This window comes from Vitis vinifera, chromosome 14 (genome assembly GCF_030704535.1).
Source record: "Vitis vinifera cultivar Pinot Noir 40024 chromosome 14, ASM3070453v1".
NCBI classification, from domain to species: Eukaryota; Viridiplantae; Streptophyta; class Magnoliopsida; order Vitales; family Vitaceae; genus Vitis; species Vitis vinifera.
This window is the reverse complement of record NC_081818.1, coordinates 1,833,029-1,860,406: the sequence shown is the minus strand read 5'-3', so window position 1 is coordinate 1,860,406 and position 27,378 is coordinate 1,833,029. Positions and strand designations below refer to the sequence as shown.

Below are 27,378 nucleotides of genomic sequence, written 5' to 3'. Positions count from 1 at the left end.
TGGCGCCTACGTGGCATCAAAGAGGCCATTTTGAACAATAATTTCAAAATGTGCCCATTTTGAACATTAAGTTTAAAAAATGGGCCATTTTGACCCAAAACTCCTTTATCCCATACCGAGGGAGGGAGGGAGCTTTATGTAAAGTCTCTATCAAAGTCAACTCTTATCTCTAATGATTTATAACTTGTTTAAAAATGATGTTGGTTAAAATATTTTTTATATACATTTCTTTTCAAATGTGATTTTTGAATCATTTATTTATTGAGTAATCCTTTAATTTTTTATAAATCACGTGTATATAAATAAAATTTTAGATTTTATTTGGCAACTGTTTTATAAAATTATCTTTTAATATTTTATAAAACAAATGTAAGCTCAAAACTAGTAAAATATGTTATTCTAAAACATCTTATTTTTTTATTATCAAACCTTTGTTTTTGCTTTTTTTTTTTTTTTCCCTCGATAACAAAAAATTGTTTTTGAAAATGGTTATGAACATTTACCCTCTCTTATATAGATATTACCTGCTTTACATCTTTAATTTTAAAAAATCAATATTTTATTAGGAATTAATTAAGATGAGCCAAGTGTATATAAAGCTAATAACTTCAAAATTTGAAGAAAAAAAATAAAGGAAATAAAATAAAATTCAATTAAGATATTGAGCTAAAATTCATTTTTTAAATTATCTGATTTTTAACTCATCACATTTTTTGAGATAATTTTATCTTTACGGAAAAAGTAAATTTTTAATATTTATTTTAAAATTTAAAACAATTTTCTTTAAGACTCCATAAAAAAAAAAACCAATAATAAAAAATAGAGAAAGTAATAACAATAGATATTTTATTACTTTAAATATCGAAAATATTTATAGTACAAAAATAATAAACTTATTAGTTTTTCCTTTGGGTAGAATTAGGGGAACAATGTTAAGAATTTCATGAAATAGATTATTCCAGAGCCTACTTCACATCAATCCGTTGTCGTCCAGCGGTTAGGATATCTGGCTTTCACCCAGGAGACCCGGGTTCGATTCCCGGCAACGGAATTTTTGTGTTTTTTTTTTTTAATTGAAATTTTCACGAAATTATTTGTATTGCCAGCTTGAAAATCACATGTTTTGTATGAAGTGTTAATGGCGTATCATATGAATTGTTCAACGCCACCATTAGAAGCAGGGGGCTTCCTGTAAAGATATATTAGCGGATTTTGAAACCTTCTTGACTTGTCAGGGCAAAAGCTACATGTCAATGCAGAGCAGGCATACGAAACAGCATGGAATTTGGTACAACGTTGGCAGGGGGAAGAACCATCTGAGTGGTGGGTGGTGAATGTTGAATATATAACAAATAATGTCAAAACAAGCACAATCCTTTACAGCTTTACACATCATGTAATGAAGAATACACAACCAAAATTGACACGGTGACAAGACACTCACAAGGAAAGGAATGATCAATACAGCAAATGAACAAGAAGAGGGAATAGGGAAGGCAAAGCAATCTGCTCTCAAAAGGATTTCATCATTCAAAATGCTAATTAACTGCTGCGGGAATGAACTCGGTGTCTCAAATCACGCCTTGAAGGAGGAAAAAAACAAATACAAGCCTAGTACTTCTGGTATATGGTATTTTTACTTCCCGATTCCAAGTTCTTTTGAGATGTCTCTTGACAGGCTAAATTGCATAGTGTTGTGCCATGGGAATAGCGTCCGTGTAACTGGAAGCTTCCTCCGAAGATCCTGCATAAAAAATGGTCCAGAAAATAGAATGAATCATAAGTGTGTCCAAGAAACGAGCAAGGTAAATGTTCGAAGTTGAGTAATTTGATAAATAATAAAACAAGATAATCCGACAAGAACGGTTCAATTTTCGGATGCTTCGGTGAAAGGTTTTAAACTTGCAGAGGGCTTTTCTTTTTCTCATATTTTCACAAGACACTAGACGAAGTATAAAGAGTACCTTAAAAGTGGTGTCTGGCAAATTTGAATAGGATGCCTGTCCAAAGTAAAACTTTCAGTAAAGGGAAGTTGCACAAATCTGTTCCAGTATTAATCAATGAATAGATGTTGCAAACCTGAAGAGATGTCAGGTACTCTGTCTCATGGTGTCGGATGATGTTGGCAATGGAAATTGCACAATCTTCAGGGGACTGAAACAAATAGAACAAGTGTTACAAACAAAATAGATCAATAAAGAATGAGAAGTCAATAAGAGATCAAGTATGCTTCACTCATGAAATAAAAAATATCGAAGCATGATCCTTGGACAAAAATATGGGGTTAGTAAAACAAAATAAAAGACAAAATTAGAAAGACATTGGATTGTTGAATACCATTTCTTATCTGAACATATATTGATCTAAAGTGTTAGTATTCCTTTGAAACTAATATATCAACAAAGAACATAGTTCATATTTCTAAAGCTTAAATATTGATAAATATTAGGGAGTTCACCTGTGTTCTAATGCTTTTTGCAAAAATGGGGAAGAAAACTATAAGAATCCTATCCTGAATCTGAGTCCTCAACTTGAAGACCGCCCGGGAAATAGATGAGCAGATTGACTGATCATGGCCAGCAAGTATTTCATGCTGACAATTCTAGCAAACCCAATCACTATGCCTGGATAACATACACAGAGAAAAACTCTAGATGCCTTCAAATAAAGGTACTTCTTCACCATCTAACTGATCTGATGCATATTTTTGAATAATTTGGGGAAGAAAATGGACCTTGATTTCCACAACAAAGCATTTATGGACCTTGCATACTTAGAATCGTGCCACATAATGAAATATTTTCAATGTTATAAAAATCATGGCAGCCCCTTTGTTCTTAGTCTGGGGGCTGCAGAAAGAGCAGGACCATAGGAAATCATTTCCGGACTTTATGAAATGAGTGGGAGGCAGAATTGTGGATCATAGCCAAAAGGAGTCTCTCTCACACACAATGGCTCACCCCCTTCTTCCTCTTCACCCTCCTCTCTCTCTCTCTCTATGATTATGGTAGCCTATGACTACATTTGATTCCTAGAAAGTACCAAGGAAAGAAAAAAAATGCTAAGGAAAATGGTTTTCTTATATTTGGTTTTACTATGAAAAATTAAAAAAAAAACAAATATTAATTATTATTGGTTTATGTATTTTAAATTTATTTGATTTTATATAATAGAGGAAAATAAGTGAAATGAGTTTGAGGAAAAAGGCTTGGAAGGTTGCTCCGTTATGCCTTTTTTGGTCCATTTGGAGGGAAAGAAATAGGAGAACCTTTGAGAATTGTGAATGTTCAAATCATTCTTTTAAAAGTTCTTTTTTGTATCTATTTGGGGATTAGGTAAGATAGTATATTGGGGTAGGCTCCTTGTTGACGCTTGATTTTGTAGATTGGTTAGGAGCTCCGTAGGGTGCAGATGTTTTCGTGACCGTGCCTTTTTGTTTTTGGTTTCTTGTATACATCGTGTATACTTTCCTTTTTAATACAATTGCTTTTACCTATCAAATATATATATATATATAATTTATTGACTTTGAATCTATTTTTTTTTTCCTTCACTTTATATTTCCTTCCACTTTTCCTCTCTATTTTTTTCCCTCAAATTTTTTGGGAATCAAACATAGCCTACATGTATACTTACATGGAATAAGAGTTTAAAAGGAAGTAATTAAGGGTCATTTTGTTGCATATAGATATAATATGTGGAATAAGAGTTTACAAAAAGGAAGTAATTGAGGGCCCATTATAGTGTATTCACCATTTTTGTTCTACTTTTAAATCCATATGTAGTAGTTTGATGTTTTGAAAAAGGTGTGACACCACTTGGTTTCTTCCCTTTAAAATAGGAATAGAATATTTATACATATATAAATAATAACCTGAAATATTGTTGAATCCTTGCATTCATGTTTTGCATCTAACTGCACATTTCCCTCTTCAAAGTAATGGGCCCCCACCTGAAAGAAGAACAAAATAATTGGCATAATGTAGGTCTAAATTAATTCTGGCACATGCACTGAAAAATAAAACAGAAAGCACCAAGGGACTTAATAAAGAAGTCCTAAAAGTTGTATCATATATACACTAGAATCAGTTAAAGAAAAATACCTGCAGTCTGCCTCTTACTTCCAGCATTTGCATGTCATCCTTAAATTCAATGTTCCATATTGAGCGCCAACTTCCATTGCTATACAAAAGTGCTAAAAATATTAAAGGAAATTGAACTAATCCAAATTATTAATGTTACTAATTTATAACTGTTAAGGTACAAATCTAATGATAGGTTAATAGTATATCCCATGCAAGCTGGTGTTGGTACAGTATCGATATCTCCTAAATAAATGTCTCACACACACATGTGTGCGCATACAAATGGACACATATATATTTAGGTTAGAAATATCCCAGCATTTTTTTATAGGTCTTATTATTAAAAAAACATTAGAATTAGAGTTGTAGGGTTGCGCCTGGCCAGTGCAATAGTGCAACACATGGGTAACGCTTGAAGGCTCCAGTAGCAAGCTACTGTAGTGAACCTTCAAAAAATTTAATTTAATATCATGTGGATCAATGACCCATGTATCAGATATTAAACCAATAAGAACAGATACTACACTTGATCTTAGTCAACAGACCAAGAAAGGTATGAGATATCCTAGCATTTTTAACAACTAGGACATCTTATTGTTAAGATTCTGGCATAGCTGCGACTTCACTATCTTCACGAAGTCCTCGAATGGCTTATGGACCTTCCTTGATTCCGCTTTGAAACAAGCTTATTTTCTTTTCATGTCCTTTTTTTTTTTAATAGGCGAATCAGAAATTATATGAAATGCACCTATGAAAAGAGGAGTGCAACAGCGTACCACATGGTGTAGACAATAGGCATTACCAGGCAGACAAAAGAGAAGAGAGAACACAAAGGACAAGCTCCCTCCCCCCTTAATTGGAGCTCAACCTATCAACAGGAGCTATCATAGTCATTCAATGATCATCTATGTACACCCTAACCCATTCCAAAATAAATACATATGAAAGAAGATTTGTTGCCTTGGTCCATTTGTTCAACATCTTCAAAAGCCCTCCTATTTCTTTCTCTCCATTAAGGAGGCTTTCTTTCTTTTCATATCCATAAGAAAATAATAACTAAAAATGAGAGAGTAAAGTCCAAAGACAAAGCAGTAGGCAATAACAAACTATGGAGACAGCTCTATACCAGCCAAGGAGGGAGGGGAGATGGGGTGAGGGATATAAGAGAAAGGAGAGGAATTGAATTTAAATTACTAATTCCAGTCTTTAAAATGGAGGGAATTTTCAAATGCAATGGATATTAAAGGATTTTGCAGGAGTTTATAAAGCTTTCAAAAATGAAAAATGCTAGAATTTTAGAGGGTCTAGAATTCATTAAAGAGGTAGGGCAGAACTTCAATTGTTTTCCTCGAAAACTAACCTCACCACTCTCTCTCCTTCTTGGTCTTTCCATTGTTACTTCTCACTTCCCCTCTCCCCAGCATTTGATTCCAAAAACCACAGAAGAGTTATTAGAGATATTAATATGAGGAATTCCAACCAATGTGCACAGACCTGATTTAGCTATGTCACAGTATTTCCGTCTTCTTTTTCCCCTCTACAAACCAGATTGCCGCCTATTTATCAATGGCTTTCTGCAGCTAATTACTTCTGACTAGAAATGCTTGATTGTGGGTCTCTTCCAGTGTGCTATCACAATTTAGTTAAGCATTAGCCTCACATAGATTGATTTATCTAACAAGGGTCTTTGCCATAATGTTGTATGATCAGTGAACTAGATGAGAGGAGATTGGACTGGCAGAGGATGAGGTGGTGTCAGAAATGTAAAGGATACTTTTCCTGGAGGTATTGACAAGGAATAGAGAACCGATCAGGCATATCCTGAAAAAGCGCATTAGATAAACTGAATTAAGTGTAGATCACAAACCATTTGGGGATCATCTAGGATAAGCCAATCTTATAGAGATGGATCATCCAAAGGGATAAAAGTGTAAAAAACTTAAAAAAGAGTGCATAGGTCCTAATAACAATAAAACTTCCATGTTGGAAACAGAGGGGATGGGGGCATCTCATTTCCCATATATTTCTTCTTCAAAAGAAGATAGAGAGCGGAAAGAGAGATGTGGCGAGGTGTGCCATCTCTAGCATTGGATGCAATCCTGAAGGTGAGCAACCAGAGTTAGGGCACCCTCTTGTGCTCATAATCATATTATTTCTCCAACAGTCCAACCTCTCTTCTGTTGTCTGATAATTGCAGTCCAACAGTCCAACCATTTGAACTTTAATGCTTCTTAAGAAAATGACCTATCTATATCCTATTAAAGAAAAAAAATTGTCAGAAGACCACTCTGTATTCAAATCCTTTCAGCAATAATCACAAGGTTAAAGCCACACCACTGAGATATGCCAAAAATGAAAAAAAGAAAAAGTAAAACCAAAAAAAAAAAAAAAAGAAAATTATACAGGAAGCCACCATGTGGAATGATATGGAAAATAAATCAACCAATCAGGGGTAGTCTGCAAACAAACACGCACACACGCATCCCAAAAAAAAAAAAAACCAAGAAAAACATAAAAACAAGTAAAAGGCAAATAACAGTTACTACAAAATGTAACTTGACCAATTTCACACACCAGAAATTCTGTGGGCTATGTCTAGCCGCTGAAATCACCACTGCAAACTCAAAATCGCAACCAGGTCCTTCTGCATCTTTTCCATTTATACAGTAAACAGAGCAAACACCTTTTGGATATGCTTCACTAACATATTTGAGAATTTCTGCGTCCATTGCACATCTGCCATAAAAGAATATGACATTAATTTAGCAAAACATCTATACTTCTAGAGAGGGAAGTGGAATTTTTGGTTTTCCAATTTATTACTTAACCCTGATTTCCTTTAATACCAATATAAAAGATGGAATAGCTGCAAATTTAAAAAGGTGTCCTCTCCCACTCCCAACCCTTTTGGCCATTCAAGCTCAATACCATGTGCATCATACTAGTAATGAGCAACATGTAGAATCCTCATGGTCCTGCAATCTGACCCACGTGGTGGATTAACCGTGTACAGAGAGTATTAGCAACAAAAACAATTAAAATTGCTATGTTAGTTCTAAGCATGGAATAGGGCAAGATTTTGCCTCCATCAGCTCAGGCATTACATTAAAGAAGCTGCTATTAATTTTTCAAAAAATTAATCAAATAAAGTACATGGGAACATATCTAACATAGATATCAACTCAATTCTATTTTGATTTACCAATAAAAAAAATATATATATCAACATAAGTGTACTTTGCAATATTGTAGATATTCCTTGGTGGAAATATGGTATAGCATGAAACAAACCACAAGGGGAAATTCATCTTTTACAACATTCATTAACAATAATACAGGAAAACTCACCAACCTAATAGAAGAATGCATCAACTATGCTAGATCTATGTTAGATGCTGCAAAAACTATGTTTTTGAAAAAAAATTGAAGAGAAAAGTATACTTTATTGCTTAGAAAAAGTGTTTATATATAAGCATACATTTGATAAAGAAGGGTAGAAAAATAGGAAACCTATAGAATCCCTAGAAATCAGGAAACGGAATCTAAAATCTCTTAAAATACAAAGTTTGACTTCTAAACTAATTCAAATCTTCAACTCCTAAAGATCCGCCAAAACTCCCCTCAAACTAGTTCAAAGATGTTCAACATGCCCAGCTTGTCAATTAAGGGAGAATAGATGTTAGAAGGTAAGGCCTTAGTGAACAGTTAACACATCTGCCAATTGTGACTTGGAGGTTACGAACAGTGTGCAGATCACCCATTTGTCGATCTTCTCCTTGATGAAGTGTCGGTCAATCTCAATGTACTTTGTCCTGTCATGTTGTATTGGATTATGTGCAATGCATGTCATGTTGTATTGGATTATGTGCAACACTTATTGCTGCCTTGTTGTCATAGTACAATCTCATAGGTTCATCCACTTTTACATGTAGTTCTTTCAAAAGAGTATTGAGCCACATTAGCTCACAAATCCCAAGAGCCATAGCCCTAAATTATGCTTCAGCACTGGAGCGAGAAACCACTTGTTTTTTACTCCTCCTTGTAACCAAATTTCTAGCAACTAGAGTGTAGTAGCTTGATGTAGAATGCCTATTTGTGAGTGAACCACCCCAATCACATCAATATAGGCTTCAACATGACAGTGATCGTGTTTCTCAAATAGAAGATTTTTTACTGGAGTATGTTTCAAGTGCCTGAGAATATGAGTCATTGCTTCCATATGACAATTCATTAGAGTGTGTGTGAATTGACTAACAAGGCCAATGACATAAGCTATGTTAGGTCGAGTATGAGAAAATAGATCAGTTTTCCCACCAATCGTTGATACCATCCGTTATATATGGGTGTTCCTGAGGGGTTAACACCCAACTTATAATTAGGATTGATAGGTGTAGTTTCGGGTTTGCATGCCAACATTAGAACCTTGTTTAAGAGGTTGAGGATGTATTTTCATTATGACACATAGATACCTTTCTTTGATCTTGCCACCTCAATGCCGAGGAAATACCTCAAACTGCCCAAGTCTTTGATCTCAAATTCTTTGGCAAACTTTAACTTGATCATTTTCATCTCCTCAACATCAGTCCCTGTCAAGATAATGTCATTCACATACACGATCAAGGTTGTTAGTTTTCCTTCTGGCTTGATTTTGATAATGAGAGTATGATCACCTTGGCTTTGTCGGAAGCCAAATGAATAATTGACTTACTAAATCTTTCGAACCAAGCTTTAAGTGATTGCTTCAAGCCATAGAAATATTTATTGAGTTTTCACACACTTTAACAACACTAAAGTGTTTTTTGAAACCAAGAGAAGCATCCATAAACACTTCTTCTTCTAGATTTCCATGAAGGAATGCGTTCTTCACATCTAGTTGCTGCAAGGGCCAGTCGTTATTAACTGCTACTGACAACAAGACTAGAACGAAATTGATTTTAGCAACTGGAGCGAATGTTTCTTGATAGTCAATCCCATAACTTTGTGTGTATTCCTTCGCGACTAGATGTGATTTGTATCTCTCTATAGTGTCATCAGACTTGTATTTGATTGTAAACACCCACTTGCACCCCACAGTATTCTTCCCTTTGGGTAAGTTTGCCACTTCCCAAGTGTTATTCTTCCGCAATGCTTTGATCTCCTCATTGATGGCCTCTTTCCATTTTGGATCTTTCAAAGCTTCTTCAACATTCTTTGAGATAGTCTCATTTGACAGGTTTGCTACAAATATCTTATACTCTGAGTTGATTTTCTGATAAGCGAGAAAATGAGCAATAGGATGCTTTGTACAACTTCGCACCCCTTTTCTAACAACTATGGGAAGATCACAATTAGTCTCAACAATAGCTAGGTTTTTCTTGAACATTGCAAGTTTCAGGACTTACCCCGGGTTCAAAAGATTTACTATGCTTTGGAAATAGAGAACTCATTCCTTGATTCACAGCCTGCTTGTTCTTCCCAGAGTAAACTTGAAGAGGGCAATTTGCAGGTACAGAAGTTGTTGATTCTTGACTTTGAAACTGATTTGAGACCTCCAAAGGAGCCTGTTTGGATTCATTGTCAGTGGCTAGAGTATAAGAAGGGTTTCCATCTTCTCTACATTCTCCCCCTGACCCGAAGCTCCACCTTGCATGTCAACACTTATGATATCTTCCCACTTTGGGGAGTGGAAAAATATTTTGTGACTGGTTTTCACTACTTTTGTTCTTCCCCTGAAAATCAGGACCAAGAAAATGACTGTCTCTCAAAAAATGTAACATTTAGGGAGACATACTTTTTCTTGGTCGGAGGATGGTAGCAAATATAGCTCTTTTGATGAGGTGAATAGCCCACAAATAAACACTTTAGGGCTCTTGGTTCCAAGTTTGAAGAACTCCTAGCTAGAATGCAAACAAATGCAACTGACCTAAAGACTTTTGACGGTATGGAGTTTGGAAAATATTCAGTAGGAAAGAACTGTTTAAATGATTCAAGGCGTTTGTTAGCAAGTATTCTAGAAGGCATCTGATTTATTAAGTAAGCTGCTACTAAAATAGCATCACCCTAATGAATCTTTCGACACTCCTAGCAAAGAGAAGTGACCAAGCAACTTCCAGAAGATGTTTATTGTCACCTCAGCAACGTCATTTTGCTCAGGTGTATCTGTGCATGATGACTCATGAATAATTCCATTATCAATTAGAAACAAGCTGAGAAATCCACTAAAGTACTCTTGTGCTATTACTGGTCAAGTCCCACCAGAGATGCATCAATCCACTAATGTTATGGGCACCACTTCATTATTGGGCTATTTCATCAGATTCCAAATTCTAATTATGTACCTCATAAGCGGAATGGTCCTCAACACATTGGAAGACTAAGAGTCTAAATATATATTCAAAAAAAAAAGTTTCATGCACTGGTTTTATGTCCAAACTAGCTTATTACACTCTAACTTCTGGTTAGGTGCCTATATACACAATCCAATCCTCATCACACCACAACCACAGGTGTGTGGTTTGTGACATACTGGTTCCTGTGCCACTCAGCCCAGCAATCCATTGAAAGGTAATATTGATAGCAATATAAGGCCTTCACTAGAGCAGAGAAGACCGATTGAGTTTTTAAATATTCTATTGAGTAAATCATTACTCAAAGAGTGCAGAATTACAGTCAAGATGCACTCAAAGGATTACACCTGTGGACATTTAGCAAGAATCAGAAACTCCTTCGAGGGTCAAAATTTTGCAAGTTTTAAGCTTGTATCGCCTACTAAAAACCCAGATGCTCAAACCTCCTACCAGAAACCCAAAATACTCATATCCATTTAAATGTACTCTCAAACAATCACATGGAAACATTATTTTCCAGGTTTAAGTAGTAAAGTGTACCGAAATTCCTCAACATATGCAGATGGCAGTTCTTCATCAGCAGCGGGTCTCACCTCTGTACAAACCTGAACCAATTTAGCGTGTCACAATAAACAAAAAGGGATGCCTATTAAAAAAAATTATAAACAAAAAGGATGGAAAACTTGGAGAACATGACTTGAAAAAAATACTGAGAGATCACAGATGATTAAAAGCGCATGAAGAAAAATATTAGCAAGAGAATAAAATGACATAATAAAAGTAAAAAACAATACTAGGTGTTCCAAAATATATTTGGATCTTTGCATGCAAGGAACTACGCTATCAGCTATATGCTGTAAAGACAACTGATAGAATAAACTTAGAATAGGAATCAAGAACATATGATGTTTTCTGGAATCTATATAATTGAGATTATCACATCGCTAAATTTAAGTTCTAATCGTGTTTTTATCCACAAAGATCCCAAAAAAATAGTATAAGCATGGAGTAAATTATTTTATGCAAATAATTACAGAAATAACCTGCATTTATGACATGTTTATCTAATAAATTGGTTTACAATATTTAAAAGAAGAAAACTAATGAAGAAAAGAGAGAGCATAATTTTTTTCCCTTTTGAAGTACACAGAGGACGATATCCTTCACCTATGGCTTAGGCCATTTGAAATTATGATCTTAGCTAAAAAGAAAAACCTTCCCTGCCAAAAATTACTTTCCTTCTTGATTCTTTTCATCCTTAAAAAATGCACTAAACAGAGTAACTCACTTGTTTAACGTGGTCAATTATAGCAACATGGGCAGTTCTTGGGTCTAGATATTCATTCTTATCAAGCTCGCTAAATGATGTAACCAACACCTGCAAATGTATTAAGAATGAGAGAAAAAACCACCATTAGAAAATGTTCTCACAGTATATTCAATGAATTATGATTGTAAATCACGAGATCATGAATTGGCACCAAGTTCATGATAAAGAAAACAAAATAATGATTGAAGTCCACAAAAAAAAGGTCAAAGGAATGTTGCATGTACCATTCAAATGGAGATTTCAACACTATGGTAACTGCTATAAGCCATTCTAGACAACAATTGAGACATTCTCAAATGCAATAAACTTTCAAATACAATCAAAGTTTACTCCTCATGGCACCTAACTGACCCAACACACCATAATCAAATCCATCAAAATAAGTCACAACTCCACCTGTATTTTTCTCAATCCAAACGCAAATCCGAGTTCAAAATCAATGAGCCAATGTGAAAAATTAACCTAAACGCAGTCGAACAAGCATCAACAAATCCATCAATGATATTATACGAATCCTGAGACTCACATCTCCAGTTGTGCCGGGCATTTCGAGGCAAATCATGTGAGATTTGTTGTACAAAGGAAACGCCTCCGAGGCCGCCTCATTATACACATCCTCGTCGCTCAACACCGATCGCAAATCTGCAAACAATCACACAAAAAACCCGATCCACTTATCAAACGCAGAAAAACCTAATCCGAAGGAGAATCAAGAGCAAATGAGTTTCCAGAAGATGCATTCGTAGAAACAGAGAAAGAACACCTTTGGCGACGTATTGAATTTCTCCGGCGGGAGAGTTGAGGAGGAACCACTTAGCGATCTCCTTCTTCTGCTCGTCGCTCATCTCTACTTCTCCGCATTCGCCGTCGTCCGCCATCGCTGTACCGGTCTCGACACGACAGATCTCTCGATGCTTCTCTGCAATTCCTCTATTCTCTCGATGCTTCTCTGCAACTTATCTACGCTCTCGCTCTCTCACTCTCTCACTCTTTCTCTCTCTCTCTCCTCCCTTCTCCACCCCTTGAGGATTGGTTTCAGAGTCGAGCGAGGGAGGGAGAGGCGAGAGAGTGTGTGATGATGATGGTTAGAGAGTGGGGTCCACTGGGTGTGATCGAAATGATTTTGATTGGTGAGAACTCTGTGACTCAGGTGGTCAAGATTCTAGATGATCAGCGCCGTTTATTTTTTTAGGACAGAGGGCTGATAAACTCTGCATTTCGATGCACGGAGAACTGGAGTAGAGTAGAGTAAGAAGAAAACGGCGTCGTTTCCGAGGACGTAGTAATTTATTTAACGCCACGAAGTTTTTGGCATTCGGAGCGGGACGACGTCAAACTCCATGCGAATTGTTTACAGCGGAGGCATGCCACAATGATTAGAATCACGTTGTACTATACTTTTATTTTTTATTTCTTATTAAAAAATGTTTTTTCTTATTTGGTAAAAAAAAAAAAAAAATCATATTTTTTTTAAATAATGAAAATTTTTAAATATTAAAAATATTAAAAATATTTTCTAAAATTACTATCAAACGGACTTTAAAAATATGTTGAACGATAATTTTATAAAGTATTTTTAATATCTTTAATTATTAAAAAATAAAATTTTTTAAAGTATTATAAATATTATAAACACTTCGTAAAAATCACTGTGAAACACACTTTAACAACTTATTTAAAAATAATTTTAAAAAGTATTTTTAATATTTTTAATACTAATAAAAATTATAAAGCATTAAAAATATTAAAAACGTTTCCTAAAATCATTATCAAATGAGTTAAAGTATGTATATTTTGAAATTTCATTAAATCATTTTTTTATTTTTTTTATTTATTATTTTCACTTATTTTCCCTTTTCCTAACCTCACCTCATAAGTACATGTATTATTTTTATATTGCAAGTCCCATATTTATATGATTTTTTTTATTTTTTTTCTATTTTTTAGAATATAGTTTCTATTTTTCTTGAAAGAATTTAAAAAATAGGTATCTTAAAATAAAAAAAATGGTCCTAAGTCCTAACATGTTTTCAAATTTATTTTCTCTAAAAAAAGAAATAGAAATCAATTTAAAGAAAGGATCACAACGGCGTCGTTTTGTTGGAAAACGTAACAAGTTAAACGGCGTCGTTTGGGAATACCAGTACAAGGGTTTAAGCGCAAAGGAAAGTACAAAAACACCCCTCCAAAAATCAACAAACCACATATTTTCACAGGTGCAGTTAGGTCATTCCGCAGTCTCCTCCAGGCTCAGCTTCTTCTCTTGGCCCTAGAGTTTCAATATCTTCTCACATGAACTTCAAATCCGAAGAGAGTTTCGAATCATAATGAGATCTATTGGATTCTGAATCGGTCTCGAACGTACTAATTATTTACTGATTGTTTCTCGGGAGAACAGTTTCCTGGAAATATAGCTCTATACGGTATTCGGGATTGGTTATCTCTGTGCTGCTGAATCGTTTTTCTTTTTTCTGTTTCCTTCTTTCTTTAGTTTATTCTTCACTCACATTTTTCAGTTTCGACACACTTATGAATGGCTTGGAGAGAGGTTGGGAAAAAGGTGCGTGATATGATTTTTGTTTTCAGCTATTGAGCCAAAAGGCAACATCTTTATCATTGAAACATTCAAAATTCACATATCATGCGTCTGGGAGAAATTTTCTGAATTCAGAATGCGTTACGCGTCTAGTGATTATTGGTTGGGTACTTGTGTTGTGTTTGCTTTATATGGAATACATATGCTAAGTCCATTGCTTTGTGAATGAATTGCTTGATGGGATTGAATTGGAGTGTTGGATTGGATAATTCTCATTATCATGGTTTATGTTCCATGATTTGATTACTAATCAAAAGAAACTAAGAATAATTGGAATGTTGAGCTCATAGGTGTCTTGGTGATTGTAGAATTGTTTGGATTGAAATGGATTCTATTGTATTGGATTAATACAGCACGGATTTAATCCATTCAATGGGAAAATCTAAATGCCTCAACCTGTTAATTCTATTTTGATGGTACTTCTTTTCACAGGGTTAGTGAGAGTACGAGCATTGATATTTCTTTTGGGATTTGGACAACATTCATCTTAAGCTTGTGTATTATAGGCATTTTGGTTTTTCCATTGAATGGATAATAGCAATACTTGGTTAGTATAGGAAGGGATCCTGGCTATTGACCAGCTTGTGAGGGTGGAGTATGACACTTCCTTCTTAAGCTATATGCATAAGAGATATAAACAGGGATGTTAACCTCCTACTACATTGTCTGGTGGTTCAGGCTTTTTGGTCCATGGTTTTTTCTATTTTCGTGGTATTGTGGGCCTTTCCGATGATGATATGAGTAATGTTTGATAACTGGTATTAGAAAGCCTTGAAAAAAGGAGTGGAGAACAATCTTGCCCTTTGGGTGATGAGAATCTTGTAAGGAAATGAAATTTAAGAAATTTGGAGAGGGAGGAATGCTCAGGATGGGAACTGAAGGAGACTCTTAGTAGTTTTGTATCAAAAGGAACAGCTATGATGGGAATAGGTTTTTAATGAATTTTTTTATTGGTTATCTGGGCTGTCTATATATATATATAACCACCTCTTCTTCTTTTTGTCCTTCTTTTTCTTTTGCTTTTGGGTAGTCTCTTCTAAACATCCAATGTGCTTGGTTTATGCATTCTTAGTTGCATCTTCTTAATTTAGATTCAATGTTTTACACTTATACTTAATGATAAATACTCAAGTATTTAAAGTTATTTGTTTTCCTTGTTCTAAGAAGTTTTACCTTGACCATTTTTGTAGAGCATTTGTGCCAATCTCACAAAAGCTTTGGCTTCAACAAAATCTAGAGATGTTCCTGATCCACTTTCCACGCCTATTTTGGAAGATGCGCTGAAATCAATTTCTTCTTCCATCAAACATGTACCAGGTAAAATTAAAATGCATACACATTTTTTTTTTCTTTTTGCTGCTTCTATGTGATAGTTTGTAGTTTTGCTTTGTTTATGTCTTGTCCTATGGTTTTAAGTTTTTTTTTTCTTTCACATATCATTGTCATTTTATTACGGTTTAGAACCAATCGATTAATAGTGCCATATTTCATCTACTTGACTTGTAAAACCGTATTTGTGCTTCCCTCCTCTCTCTCTCTCTCTCTCTCCCCTTTCTGTTGGTGTATATTTTTTGTTTTTTAATAAACTATATTACCTAGGAGGAAATAAACCATGAACATTGTTACCCACTCTCTGCTAATTTTACATGGTTTCGCATTGTAAAAAAATTCAAAAGAATCATAAAACAAAGTCAAGGACTAGTTTTATGATATCATCAATATTTAACTTATTGTTGCTTATGGAACTCATTTTTTGTGTTGCAGTGTTTTCTGCGAGCAAATCGTCATTGGGTGCTGATAAGTGCCAGATTTTGCCCAACCGACCCTTAACACGGTAAAGCAACATCTTTTAATCTCCATAATTTTTTATTGACTCCAATAATAGATAAACTTCATCTAAAAAGGTTTTTTCAATCTTCACCATTATACTCTTTCATGAGCTCTCTTGAAAAATGTTTTTCTATAATCTGAGTATTTCCTGAGTTTAGGTTTCCATCCAGTCTAGCGCTTACTGGAATTCACTACTTCTAGAAAAGATTAACACATATGCTATTGCCACCCAAGAACTTTGGGATAAATATATTGCTCAGAGTGCATGAGAAGTTAGTGATAAAAAAAGGAAGATTCTTATTGATTCTGCATCTCAATTGAACACATGATAGCTATTAATGATCACTTCTTTTTCCTATTAATCAAGTGGAAATCGGTCAGGATTCTAACCAAACAATTATTCAAACATAGACTACATTTCGTCAGGCCTCATGGTCATGTGGAGAGGGGATGAGGAATGTGAAAATGAAAATTTATGGGTAGGGCACTTATTTTGGGTCCTTGTACACTGTTGTGCATTTGGCCAAAAGGGTATGAAATGTTGGGAAAATTCATCACAAGTGAAAGAGGTTATTCTCCTTGTAACTTTTTTTGTTTAAAATTATGCTATACTTTACTGTCTTGGTCCACAGAATATGTGATAAACTCCTGGAGGAGTTTTAATATTTGCTAAGGAGTAAATAATCTTTATTATCATGGCCCATTACTTGATAAACTATAATTGTATGTATGCTCTTGTTGTCGCACAAGGAGTCTAGAAATGGTGTCACCTTCATTTAATGTTCCTAACTTCCAGCTGAATGGCTGTATATTTGTATGTCATATTATATGAATATTGGGATTAAGAAACTGTTTTCATTCTTGCTTAGGCGTTTTCATGCAAGTCCTGGACTATTGGCTAGAAGAAGAAGTGATGAACCATTTGGTTTGAAGACTCCGAAGAGAGAGAAGTATGTGAAAAGAGAGAGTAAGATGCAACCGCCTGTCGAAGCTCCTTATGTGCATCCTAAACCCAAAAGAACTACCAAATCATTACCAGATAGAACAATTGACATATTTGAGGGCATGACCATTGGTGAACTTGCTAAGCATACCAATGAGTCAATATCTACTTTGCAGGAAATTCTTGTAAATGTAGGGGAAAAGTTTGACTCAGAGTTTGACACTCTCAGCATTGACATTGCAGAGCTGGTAGCAATGGTATTTCCCCCTTCTTAGTTGTGGATGTCATACAATGCTCTTTACCTCTCCCTCCCCTCTGCCCCCCTGTGCGCCCCCCCACCCCCCCTCCTCTCTCTCTCTCTCTGTCCATATATCTATCAATCTATTATACACAACACACACACACACACACACACACACACACACACATATATATACACATATATATGGTGAAAAATAGGATAATGTCTTATTGACTGCTGGAAAAAAAAATTATTTCAGCATGGACTACCAACGTATATTCTGATTGTGCATGAGTTGGCTCCAACACTTGTTTGGTTGGGCTTGGTGGATCTCCAAGGGTAAAATCAACCTTAATGGAGAATCCTTATAATTAAAGCCATTGTGGTCTTACCAGTAGCAAGCTAAAAATTGTGGAGTTCGAGAAGTCCAGTAAATTGTTTAGTCAAAATAATTTGATCCCTAGTAGGGTTTATTCTTGGGTCCCAATTTTCTCTATGTTACAGCATCAATCAGACGGTTGGGCACTTTGAGCTGAATGAAAGTTGCTCCCTTTTCTGTTTGGTGATTCTACAAAGAATATCATTTGTTTGCCTTGGTTCTAAATTACTGACTGCAAATTTCTACCCAGTGCTTTTAGCATTGTTTTCTATCACTATATGATGTGCTCAGTATGACTTGTGTTCTAGCTGCTATGAAAACTCATGACTGAATTTAGGGTTTACATTTTCACAGGAAACTGGGGTCAATGTTCGGAGGCTGCATTCCAATGAAGGGGCAGAAATTTTTCCTCGGCCTGCTGTAGTAACAGTCATGGGTCATGTTGACCATGGTAAAACTTCTCTTTTAGATGCTCTACGTCAAACATCAGTGGCAGCCAGGGAAGCTGGGGGCATTACTCAGCATCTTGGTGCATTTGTTGTGAGCATGCCATCAGGAGCATCAATCACATTCCTCGACACACCTGGTCATGCCGCATTTAGTGCTATGCGAGCAAGAGGTGCTGCAGTCACAGATGTAGTTGTCCTAGTGGTGGCCGCTGATGATGGTGTGATGCCCCAAACTCTTGAGGCCATGTCTCATGCCAAAGCAGCTAAAGTACCAATTGTGGTTGCAATTAATAAATGTGATAAACCAGCTGCAGACCCAGAAAGAGTAAAAGTCCAGCTTGCTTCAGAGGGGTTGCTGCTGGAGGAGATGGGTGGCGACGTTCAGGTGGTTGAAGTTTCAGCAGTAAATAAAACTGGCTTGGATAACTTGGAAGAGGCTTTGCTTCTCCAGGCAGATTTGATGGATCTGAAAGCACGTATTGATGGGCCTGCTCAAGCTTATGTGGTGGAAGCAAGACTTGATAGGGGTCGCGGTCCATTGGCTACCGCCATAGTGAAGGCAGGGACCTTAGTTTGTGGCCAACATGTGGTTGTGGGTGCAGAGTGGGGCAGAATAAGAGCTATTAGGGATATGATGGGGAATTTGACAGATAAGGCTAAGCCCGCCATGCCTGTCGAGATTGAAGGGTTGAGAGGGCTTCCAATGGCTGGTGATGACATCATTGTTGTGGAATCTGAGGAAAGAGCTAGAATGCTTAGTGCAGGGAGGAAAAAGAAATATGAGAAAGATAGGCTTAGAAAGATTGATGAGGGGAGAACAGAAGCTCCAGAACCATCAGAAGATGTGCCTGAGAGGGTTGAAATGCCGATTATAGTGAAAGCAGATGTGCAGGGCACAGTCCAAGCAGTCACAGATGCATTGAAGAGTTTAAATAGTCCTCAGGTATTTGGAGTGACAATTATTGCCATATAGCTGATTTGATTTTTTCTGTTCACTTTTTAATCATGTTTTTAACTTCTAATAATTTCTCATCACTTCTTTTAATTATTATTAGATTAAAAAAAAAAAAAAAAAATTATATATAGGAACCAGTGGCCCTTTTTCCTTTCATTTCTCATCTTTTAATTCCAATTCTTTAATTTAAGGCACTCGTCTATTCTGAAACATCAGCCTTTTTTATTTCTCTATGATTTTTTTGTTTCCTTTTAAACCACCACAACACAATATCTCAGTACATCCTGATCTTGGAAACCTAATTCATGGATATATCTCTTCAATTTCTTTACAGGTTTTTGTGAATGTAGTCCATGTTGGCGTTGGGCCTATCTCTCAGTCTGATGTCGACTTGGCACAAGCTTGTCATGCCTGTATAGTTGGATTCAATGTGAAGAATCCACCTACTTCTCTCAGTCAGGCTGCATCTCGAGCTAGTATAAAGGTACACTTGTTGAGTTAACTGTTAACATTAGACCATTCATGGAATTTAAGGTTTCATTTAATATTTTTTGTTTTTTCTTTGCAGTAGGTGCAGTTTAAATTATATTGAAAACGTTATTTGTATAAAAAAAACCTGACAAAACCTGTGCTTATTTTGATGGTTATAGGTAAAAATACATCGTGTGATATATCACCTTCTGGAGGACATTGGCAATTTGATTGTAGATAAGGCCCCTGGGACTTTTGAGACCCAGGTAGCCGGGGAGGCTCAGGTGCTGAACATATTTGAGCTCAAAGGTAGGAGCAAATCCAAGGGAGATGATGTGAAGATTGCTGGCTGCCGGGTGATAGATGGGCGTGTGACCAAGTCCTCAACCATGAGGCTTTTGAGGAGTGGGGAAGTTATGTTTGAAGGGTCATGTGTCTCCCTCAAGCGGGAGAAGCAGGATGTGGACACAGTTGGCAAGGGGAATGAGTGTGGACTTGTGATCGGAGACTGGGATGATTTCCAGATTGGAGACGTCATCCAGTGCTTGGAGCAAGTGAATAGGAAGCCCAAGTTCATTTCTTCAGAGAGTGGGGCTGTTCGAATCGAGTGCTGACGCATATCCAGCAATATAGGCTGCTGCAGATATGCTTTGCAACTTGATTTATTCGCCCCCTGCATTTTTGTCAAGTAAACCAAACTTCTTCTAGTGTTTTCATTTTTTGACATATCTTCAGGGATCAATGGCTTCTTCTGCCCATTCAGCCCTCTACTTTAGAACAGCAAAAACTTACCTTTACAAGTCAATTTTGGGAGGTCAAGTCTGATACCTTCATTTTGGGCTTCGATACAATATGTACAATTGAGGAGCTTAAGATTATAATCTGTACAATAAACAGCTACCAATTATTTTTAGCTGTATATGACAAATCATCAATGATTATTCATCTTTCTCTTCTATTTTTGTTTGGTGGGATTTTGATTGTTTTCAGACATCTTTATAATGGTGATGAGCTGTTAAAATAGCCAGAGTCTGATTCTGAATGATTTTATGAATTTTTGTAGGTCCTATTTGTTTTTCTAGTCCTTTGTGTATCTGTACTCCAGAGTTCTTCATATGAAAGGCGGTATGCAGTTAATTAAAATGACCACAGTTTGAAATTTCATTGAGATTTTGTTGATTTTTTTTTTCCGGGTTCTGATTGATTTTTTCAGTGGTTTGTGTATAGAGGTCTGTTCTTGAGTCTTTTGTATTAGTGATGAGCAAATTTTCAATTTCTGAATGATTTTTGCAGGTTTGTTCTATTTTTTCTTATTTTTTTAATTTTTCATTCGTTTGGATGTGTTTGCCATGAGTTCTCAATGCATGGCAAGAAGTCTTTAAAATGGCCACAGTTTCGAATTTGTGCATGATTTTGACAAAATTTTCAGGGTTGTCTCGAAGTTTCAGAGGTCTGTGTGCACGGGAGTGTCTGTAAGTTAGATTTTGTAGTTATATAGATGTCTCTTTGGTTACTCGATGGCATTTTGTGTAGGTCAAGAGTTTGTTTTATAGTGTTTTTAAAAAATATTTTTGGTTTAATTTTATTTTTATTTTTTAAAAAATAAGTGTTTGATAACGCTTAAGAAACATTTTTAAAAATTTTTAAATTATTTATAATATTAAAAAATCAGTTATAAAATTTTTGGAAGAAATATTTAGTAAAGAAGAGGAGGCTTGTCATTGACGAATGATTGAATTGATAGTAGGTTTGGGTCTAGTATGTTATTTCTATTGCATCTGGGTTCCACTGTCTGGTGCTCTTGAATTGATAGATTATCGTTTTTGGTGTCTTTGAAGATTGAATTATTCTTTAGGTGGGTTATTTTATTTGAAGTGAGAAGTGAGGAATCACTGTGACCGTTGAAGCGAATGAAAGTATGCATAATCGAAGCTTACTTTTCTGCAAATTTTTGGTACGGTAGCTTATGTTCGTGTTGGAGCATGACCCAGTTTCTTTTTGGGCAGCAAATTTCATCTTTAATCATAAGATCTTTAGCTTCAACTAAAAAACATATAAAAACAATTTATTATTTTTAAATCTATTTTTCTATTTCCTTCAATTTTTTCCTCAAAATATTCAACAACCGATAAAAGCTTTTTTGCGGCTCAAAATGAAATTTTTTAGTCCAATCACCGTGTCCAGAAACATAGCAACAGATGAGAATGGGGGCAAAAACAAATTTCTATGGAAGCCGCTGGAGCTGTGGGCCTCAATACCATAAGCCCCACCAATGTCGAACTCACACGAAAACTGTCCATGCATTTTCTCTATTTTTATGCGACTAAAAATCTGGTGCTGACTAAAGTAAATTCTAAATTAGGAAGTACATGTACCTCCAGTTATATCCCAATTAGCAGGCATTCCACTGTGGTAGTATATTGGCTTCCAAGAATTGTTTCCACGCCTTCAAGGGCCTAATCTCTTGAATGCTTGCAAGTTTTTCCTCTGCCCTCCGGTTCAAAAATAAGCCCCTGGCGGCGAAACCCATTAGCTCTGTCGGGTCCATGTAGCCGCGGATCCTTGACACAATCCCGCCTTCATAGGAGAAACCCATTCCAAAATACCTCTCAGATGGAGCATGCTCTTGGGTGTTTGTGACATTTAGCTTCATTGGGGACTGGATTTCTAGTCTCGATGATGAATCATCCTCAGAAGTGATATAGCTTCCCATGCCAAATGATTCCCAATCAACTTGGTGCAAAATCCCAGCAGCCCACTCTGTCGTTTGCATGTCATGATTTTGCAGTTGAATTGAATGTTCAAGGGCTAGCTTATCGACTTGCACTTTTAATTCCTGCAGCCGACGGCTGACCCTTGAAGACACTGCATCATATAGTTTTCCTCTTGACATATGTTGGGTTTGTTCCTCATTCAGTAAATCATCAAAATGAATGGGGTCACCAATAAGAACTGTCACCTGTATATTCCAAGTACATACAAGAGAGTTATTAATCTAATAGTGCAGGTGCAAAATAAAAAATAATATCTTATACCTTAACAAGGCTATTCAAGCGAGATTATAGGAACCAAAAGGTTTGAGCTGATGGTAGCGGTGACCATTGTCCAACCGAATATATGGTCAAAAGTTATTGATTTTTATTAGTATCAATGGGTGGTACTCCAAATGGGCACACATCCAATCATTTGGAAGCAAACTTACTGATCCAAGCCATTCAGGCGGTACTTCTTGGGAAACCATGGAAATGTATAGCACCACCAGACAAAATTATCATTAATCTCACAAAGCACCATAGGTTGCTGGTAAGTGAGGGGGTGCAGTTAGAGGTTCATTATTCTTTAGGTTGGGAGGAGCTGGAATGTGAGTGATTACTCCTAAAACAAGGATGGTTAGAATCCCTGATTGCTGGGGCTCGTAGTTGAGAGGTTGACTATTTTATCCTTTTTTATTAGTTTCAAGAGGAGCAGTAATGTTAGTTTTCGGTATTTGGTGCATGAGACACCAGTGGTAAAGCAAAATAGATCCTTTGCTAAACTAGATAGCATAGATGAATGACATGGGTTTTGCTAGTGTAATCCCCATAAAACCATTAGACCATAACAAATAGTTAACTCCACAACAGCTAAAATTCATGCAGACACAGAATAAAGGCCCTGCATTCAGGTCTCGGCGAATATGACATTCAGAAAAACAATTGTTATAGCAAATAAATACAGAAGTTGTCAACACCATTAAATTCAAAGTGCTTGCCAAAATGTTAGCTATTTGTGGTGTCATTCAATTGGTATAATGATGAACACCATTCTAAAGCCCATGTTATGGAGTGGCTAGAATGTGCAAAAAAATGTTGGGAAGCTGGCACTAATAGAAATGAACAAGAGCTATCAGATTACGTACCGCCTGACCAATCCTAGGGAAGTTTGCTCCTATAGGCATGACCTCTTGCATCCCTGTATGCACAAATGGGACAACAATTGGGGTATTGTCTGCATCCAAGACCAACCTGGCAGGATATGAAAATATAAAAGTAAATATCATGTTTCAAAGAACATAATAGCAAACAAAATCTAATGAAGAAAACACAATAATAGACTGGAGATGCAATTTTAACAGAAAGAAGTATCTTTTATCAACAGGTCTCTCTTTTTCTATCTCAGGTTGTTCATGTTTGTGCTTGCACATAAATGTGTGGCAGTCTTTCAAATTCATTTCTTACGGTCTTACCATACTTCATATTGAATTTCTCAATTATCTTTAAAATATTTATCTATATGACATTCCTCATATTTTCTTGGTCAACTTTCTAGGTTCCATTTTCCATATCAGCTCTTAATTCCATTTAAAGTATATCTTTGATGACCCCATATATAAATACAAAATGAAATTCAGATATCATATAACATTAAATGGTAACATGGACCAGCTTTAAGAATTGTTTCTCCTTCCACCAGGTAAAATCAATGTATCCATGCAAAAGTAATAATTTAAAGAATTTCCTATTTGTCACTGACCACTCCATGTCACTGCAGGTTCCTTTTTCTTCCCTCATACTTCTTTTTCTTTTGGATAGGCAAGAAAGGGGAGATGGTAGTCATCATTATTAAATGCAGAGAAGCAGTTGGGAAATATTCAGAACCTAAAGGAGCCAGCTTTATCAGTATCAGTAGTAACAGTTTGAGTTAAAAATTCTCTTCATTCGTCCATCCCCAAAGTCTATATGATAGTTTCAAGTCTAGATTTTGTGATTCTAGCATATTCAAGTTATGAAATCATCCGATTTTCAGTAAAAAGCAAAGCCATACATTTTTTAAAGACTGTTTGAGATAATCATAAAAGAAGCAAATGCACCCCGTACAATTCGCAATATCACTGTATCCTTCCGACATTAAACATTTCAAAAGTTAATAATATCAAATGTAAACTCATTAAACTACTCACCTCCCTACACCTCTCTTGGCAGACCCCATAGTTTTCCCACCATCCCGGGAACGACTACCTTCTGGAAAGATGTGAACCCAACCTCCACTGTTCAATTTTGAAACAGCCATGTCCATGCCCTGCAGCGTGCTAAAGAGATAACATGAGAACACCATATGATATAAAATAACATCAAGGAGAATAATGATATAAAGCATCAACAACAGCCAAAGAGATATAATATTAACTTCAGAACTAAAACCCAATACACATTGTTACAGATTGTAGATGTTTTCGACCTAAATTAGTGTCCAGAATTAGAGAGGAAATTCATTCAAGTAGTAACAAAAGTAACATATAGACACAAAATTATTTCAATATCAAGCACAAGTCAGTATCTATCACACAACCTTTACCGACCTCAGGTACACAACAGTAAAGGTTCAAACCATATTAAAGAGAGAAAAACAGAATAAAGCAAATCAGCTATACAATCTTTTTAACCAATACACTATTTAGGCAATTTCTTCGATATTCCTTGTGAGTTCAATAAATACATCAATAAAATGGCTACTAACTACTTGTAAATAGCACACCAAACATGGACTTTTTCTAATAGAAAACTTCCGAAGGGCAACAAATCTGCCTTCATATTTAAGTCATCCATTATGTAGCTCTTAATCAGCTTTAGACAATTATATAATTACTAGATAGACAAAAGGACATACTTAAAGAGGTACCTTCTGGTAGATCCCTTCGCCACGAGAAACTGGCAAAACTTTGACACATTGAAAGAAGGCAGAAGTCACTGGATTCTTAAAACATCGATCAGTTGCACACATTGTCCATCTCAAGCTTCGAGCATCCAATAGAACACTTGGTGGAAGTAATGAAGCAATAACAAGTGGATCATCCATGGAAGCAACATGATTGCTTACCTACAATAAAAAACAGTCAGCACCACCTAGAACAGGAATGTAGGGTTTCAGGTCTATTAGGGTAAAAATCATGATATGGTGGACATAAGAAATGGAGCAACTATGAATGCTTTCTCTTAAATCCTCACAGTTATTTTGCTTCATACCGTTATTAGAGGCTTATTCTCTGGTCTATGCAGCAATACTTCATGCAACTTTTCTGCACCATATACCTGTGATGCCAACCAATACAAATCAATCCTTTTAAATCTCAAAAATGACCAAACAGGGAAGGAGGGAAGTTGACAAAATGAATATAATTGTATAAGTTCAATACCGGACACACTTCCACATACTTGGACACGATTAAGGCCATGCATAAATACATAACAAACATTTCCAATAACAGGAACCGCAAGTGCTTGAAGCATGCGCACAAACACTGAATCTTCTTCTGCACCAATATCCTTGCCAACTGATCACAAGAAATTCAAAAATCAGTAATCAGGTATTGCATGTGCTACATCACATCCACACCTGAAACAAAGTATATAACAAATGCTCTGCCTTACCAAACTAAAAATGCAACTTCAAAAATCTATTCTAGTTGGCCTGGAGCAGAGGCCCAGAACATTATGACAATATCCAAGACCAAGGAAATCTTAACTTGCCCTGACCAGAATGCATTAGCACTATACCTTCAGACATCAACCTTAAGCACCATCTATCTAATTTTTAATCGGAAATTAGCAACAGTTTATGGTTCTTATCTTTCAAATACCAAGAAATTCATCAAATCATCGATAGTCATTGCCAAAACCACTTTAACTGACTCAAACTAGTAGAACATAATTGTGATCATTCCATTCTATATAGAGCCAAATTTCCAAGGAAAATCCTCAATTATAATCAACTCATCAGGATACAATTTCTGATGACTTTCTGGCAAAGTCTATTCGTTTCTTGGACAACAACGAATTCGGATTCCATTAGCTCCATATTTTCACCATAAACTTGGACTCCATTACTCCGTGTGAAAATAAAAAAAGAGAGAGAAACCGAGACCTTCGCGCTATCATTCTCCATTACCATCCCCCCCAAAAAATAAACAGTCCAACAAAAACAAATCAACACAAGAGAAAGACCTCGCTTGCGATAGAAAGCTGAAGAAGACGGCAACGAGTCTCTGCGAAAATCACGAACTCGGCGAAGCCATCTCTGCAGCGTCGAAGAGAAATATCCGTCAGTGGAGAACATCGGCAGGCGGCGATGACGATCGACGGCGATTCGGAAGCGGTCTCGGAGCCGAAGCTGCAGAGACCGAGCTCTGCTCTTCCAGAGATCCTCCATTTCTGAAACTCCCCCCGCGATCCCCAGGGGTTCCTATTGTTTCTAGATGGAGAAGCAACAAAACTGAATACTCAGATCCTAGGGTTTCTAGAGAGATTATAAATGTGCTTCCATTAAATTTGCAGTGGAGGGAGGGAGGGAGAAGAGAGAAAGAAAGAGAGAGAATGCGAGGTGGGTTTAGCTAAAGTGCACGATGGTGCGCAGTGCGCGAGGCTCTGGAAATATCTTGAGGCCCAGGGTTACTGAGACACGTGGGAGAGAGAAGATGGATATCCACTCATATGTTGACATGTGCACAGTTGGAGCGAAAGAAGAAAATCCATTTTCCCTCTTGGAAATATCAAGTGGAGCGCATAATGTGCTTTTCCTAATCGTGCTTGTACGAGAAAGGGACTATCGATTATGCCCAATATGTCTCGTCCGTATTTTTGGGCCCACTTGGAAAAACGGCAGACCTGTGTGCTTTTTATTTTTCATTTTTAAAAATAGAAAATAATAAGAGAAGAATTCTCTAAAATTTACCTTATTGATTTTCAATAATTATTTTAAAAATTAATATATTAAAAAAAAATCTTACCTTAAATTTTT

The 27,378-nt window shown here is 36.2% G+C and overlaps 3 protein-coding genes and 2 non-coding genes across 7 annotated transcripts; 2 read left to right on the top strand and 3 right to left on the bottom strand.

The window, feature by feature from the left end:
• The first annotated feature begins 979 nt into the window (after nucleotides 1-979).
• TRNAE-UUC (transfer RNA glutamic acid (anticodon UUC)) lies at nucleotides 980-1,051 on the top strand. The gene has a single exon. It is a non-coding gene; the product is annotated as a tRNA-Glu (tRNA).
• A 245-nt stretch (nucleotides 1,052-1,296) lies between these two features.
• LOC100247800 (F-actin-capping protein subunit alpha) lies at nucleotides 1,297-13,083 on the bottom strand. Its single transcript, XM_010661337.3, has 10 exons — nucleotides 12,505-13,083; nucleotides 12,268-12,383; nucleotides 11,700-11,789; nucleotides 10,952-11,016; nucleotides 6,660-6,821; nucleotides 4,104-4,182; nucleotides 3,875-3,952; nucleotides 2,080-2,154; nucleotides 1,965-2,000; nucleotides 1,297-1,744 (listed from the first exon to the last, which is right to left on the bottom strand). The coding sequence occupies exons 1-10, from the start codon at nucleotides 12,617-12,619 to the stop codon at nucleotides 1,637-1,639; spliced, it is 924 nt and encodes a 307-aa protein (XP_010659639.1). The 5' UTR covers nucleotides 12,620-13,083; the 3' UTR covers nucleotides 1,297-1,636.
• On the bottom strand, nucleotides 4,452-4,642 carry LOC132255124 (U2 spliceosomal RNA). The gene has a single exon (XR_009467742.1). It is a non-coding gene; the product is annotated as a U2 spliceosomal RNA (small nuclear RNA).
• Nucleotides 13,084-13,945: 862 nt separating the features above from the next.
• On the top strand, nucleotides 13,946-20,563 carry LOC100266672 (uncharacterized). Of its 2 annotated transcripts, XM_002279454.5 has the most exons (8): nucleotides 13,946-14,164; nucleotides 14,258-14,301; nucleotides 15,528-15,654; nucleotides 16,102-16,171; nucleotides 17,037-17,367; nucleotides 18,085-19,122; nucleotides 19,469-19,618; nucleotides 19,785-20,563. In XM_002279454.5, exons 2-8 carry the CDS (start codon nucleotides 14,275-14,277, stop codon nucleotides 20,217-20,219), a joined length of 2,178 nt encoding a protein of 725 aa, XP_002279490.2. In that variant the 5' UTR covers nucleotides 13,946-14,164; nucleotides 14,258-14,274; the 3' UTR covers nucleotides 20,220-20,563. The 2 variants fall into 2 exon arrangements, with proteins under 2 accessions (XP_002279490.2, XP_019080883.1); XM_019225338.2 differs by having other exon boundaries at nucleotides 13,966-14,301.
• A 1,247-nt stretch (nucleotides 20,564-21,810) lies between these two features.
• LOC100252917 (uncharacterized) lies at nucleotides 21,811-27,168 on the bottom strand. Of its 2 annotated transcripts, none has more exons than XM_002283729.5 (7): nucleotides 26,586-27,168; nucleotides 25,797-25,915; nucleotides 25,608-25,673; nucleotides 25,264-25,461; nucleotides 24,545-24,663; nucleotides 23,504-23,609; nucleotides 21,811-22,564 (listed from the first exon to the last, which is right to left on the bottom strand). In XM_002283729.5, exons 1-7 carry the CDS (start codon nucleotides 26,788-26,790, stop codon nucleotides 21,998-22,000), a joined length of 1,380 nt encoding a protein of 459 aa, XP_002283765.2. In that variant the 5' UTR covers nucleotides 26,791-27,168; the 3' UTR covers nucleotides 21,811-21,997. The 2 variants fall into 2 exon arrangements, with proteins under 2 accessions (XP_002283765.2, XP_019080927.1); XM_019225382.2 differs by having other exon boundaries at nucleotides 25,778-25,915; nucleotides 26,586-26,989.
• Between the last annotated feature and the right edge of the window lie 210 nt (nucleotides 27,169-27,378).

What these genes read in the sequence shown, in the direction of transcription:
- LOC100247800 (XM_010661337.3), bottom strand. Translation starts at nt 12,619, where the DNA reads ATGGCGGACGACGGCGAATGCGGAGAAGTAGAGATGAGCGACGAGCAG. An exon ending in CATAGCCCACAGAATTTCTG is followed by an intron (nt 4,183 to 6,659) that starts GTGTGTGAAATT and finishes ACTTTTGTATAG; the next exon opens with CAATGGAAGTTGGCGCTCAA. An exon ending in AAGTAAGAGGCAGACTGCAG is followed by an intron (nt 3,953 to 4,103) that starts GTATTTTTCTTT and finishes TTCTTCTTTCAG; the next exon opens with GTGGGGGCCCATTACTTTGA.
- LOC100266672 (XM_002279454.5), top strand. Translation starts at nt 14,275, where the DNA reads ATGGCTTGGAGAGAGGTTGGGAAAAAG. An exon ending in TTGCAGAGCTGGTAGCAATG is followed by an intron (nt 17,368 to 18,084) that starts GTATTTCCCCCT and finishes ACATTTTCACAG; the next exon opens with GAAACTGGGGTCAATGTTCG. An exon ending in AGAGTTTAAATAGTCCTCAG is followed by an intron (nt 19,123 to 19,468) that starts GTATTTGGAGTG and finishes ATTTCTTTACAG; the next exon opens with GTTTTTGTGAATGTAGTCCA.
- LOC100252917 (XM_002283729.5), bottom strand. Translation starts at nt 26,790, where the DNA reads ATGGAGGATCTCTGGAAGAGCAGAGCTCGGTCTCTGCAGCTTCGGCTC. An exon ending in GCCAAGAGAGGTGTAGGGAG is followed by an intron (nt 23,610 to 24,544) that starts GTGAGTAGTTTA and finishes ATATCCTGCCAG; the next exon opens with GTTGGTCTTGGATGCAGACA. An exon ending in TCCCTAGGATTGGTCAGGCG is followed by an intron (nt 22,565 to 23,503) that starts GTACGTAATCTG and finishes TGGAATATACAG; the next exon opens with GTGACAGTTCTTATTGGTGA.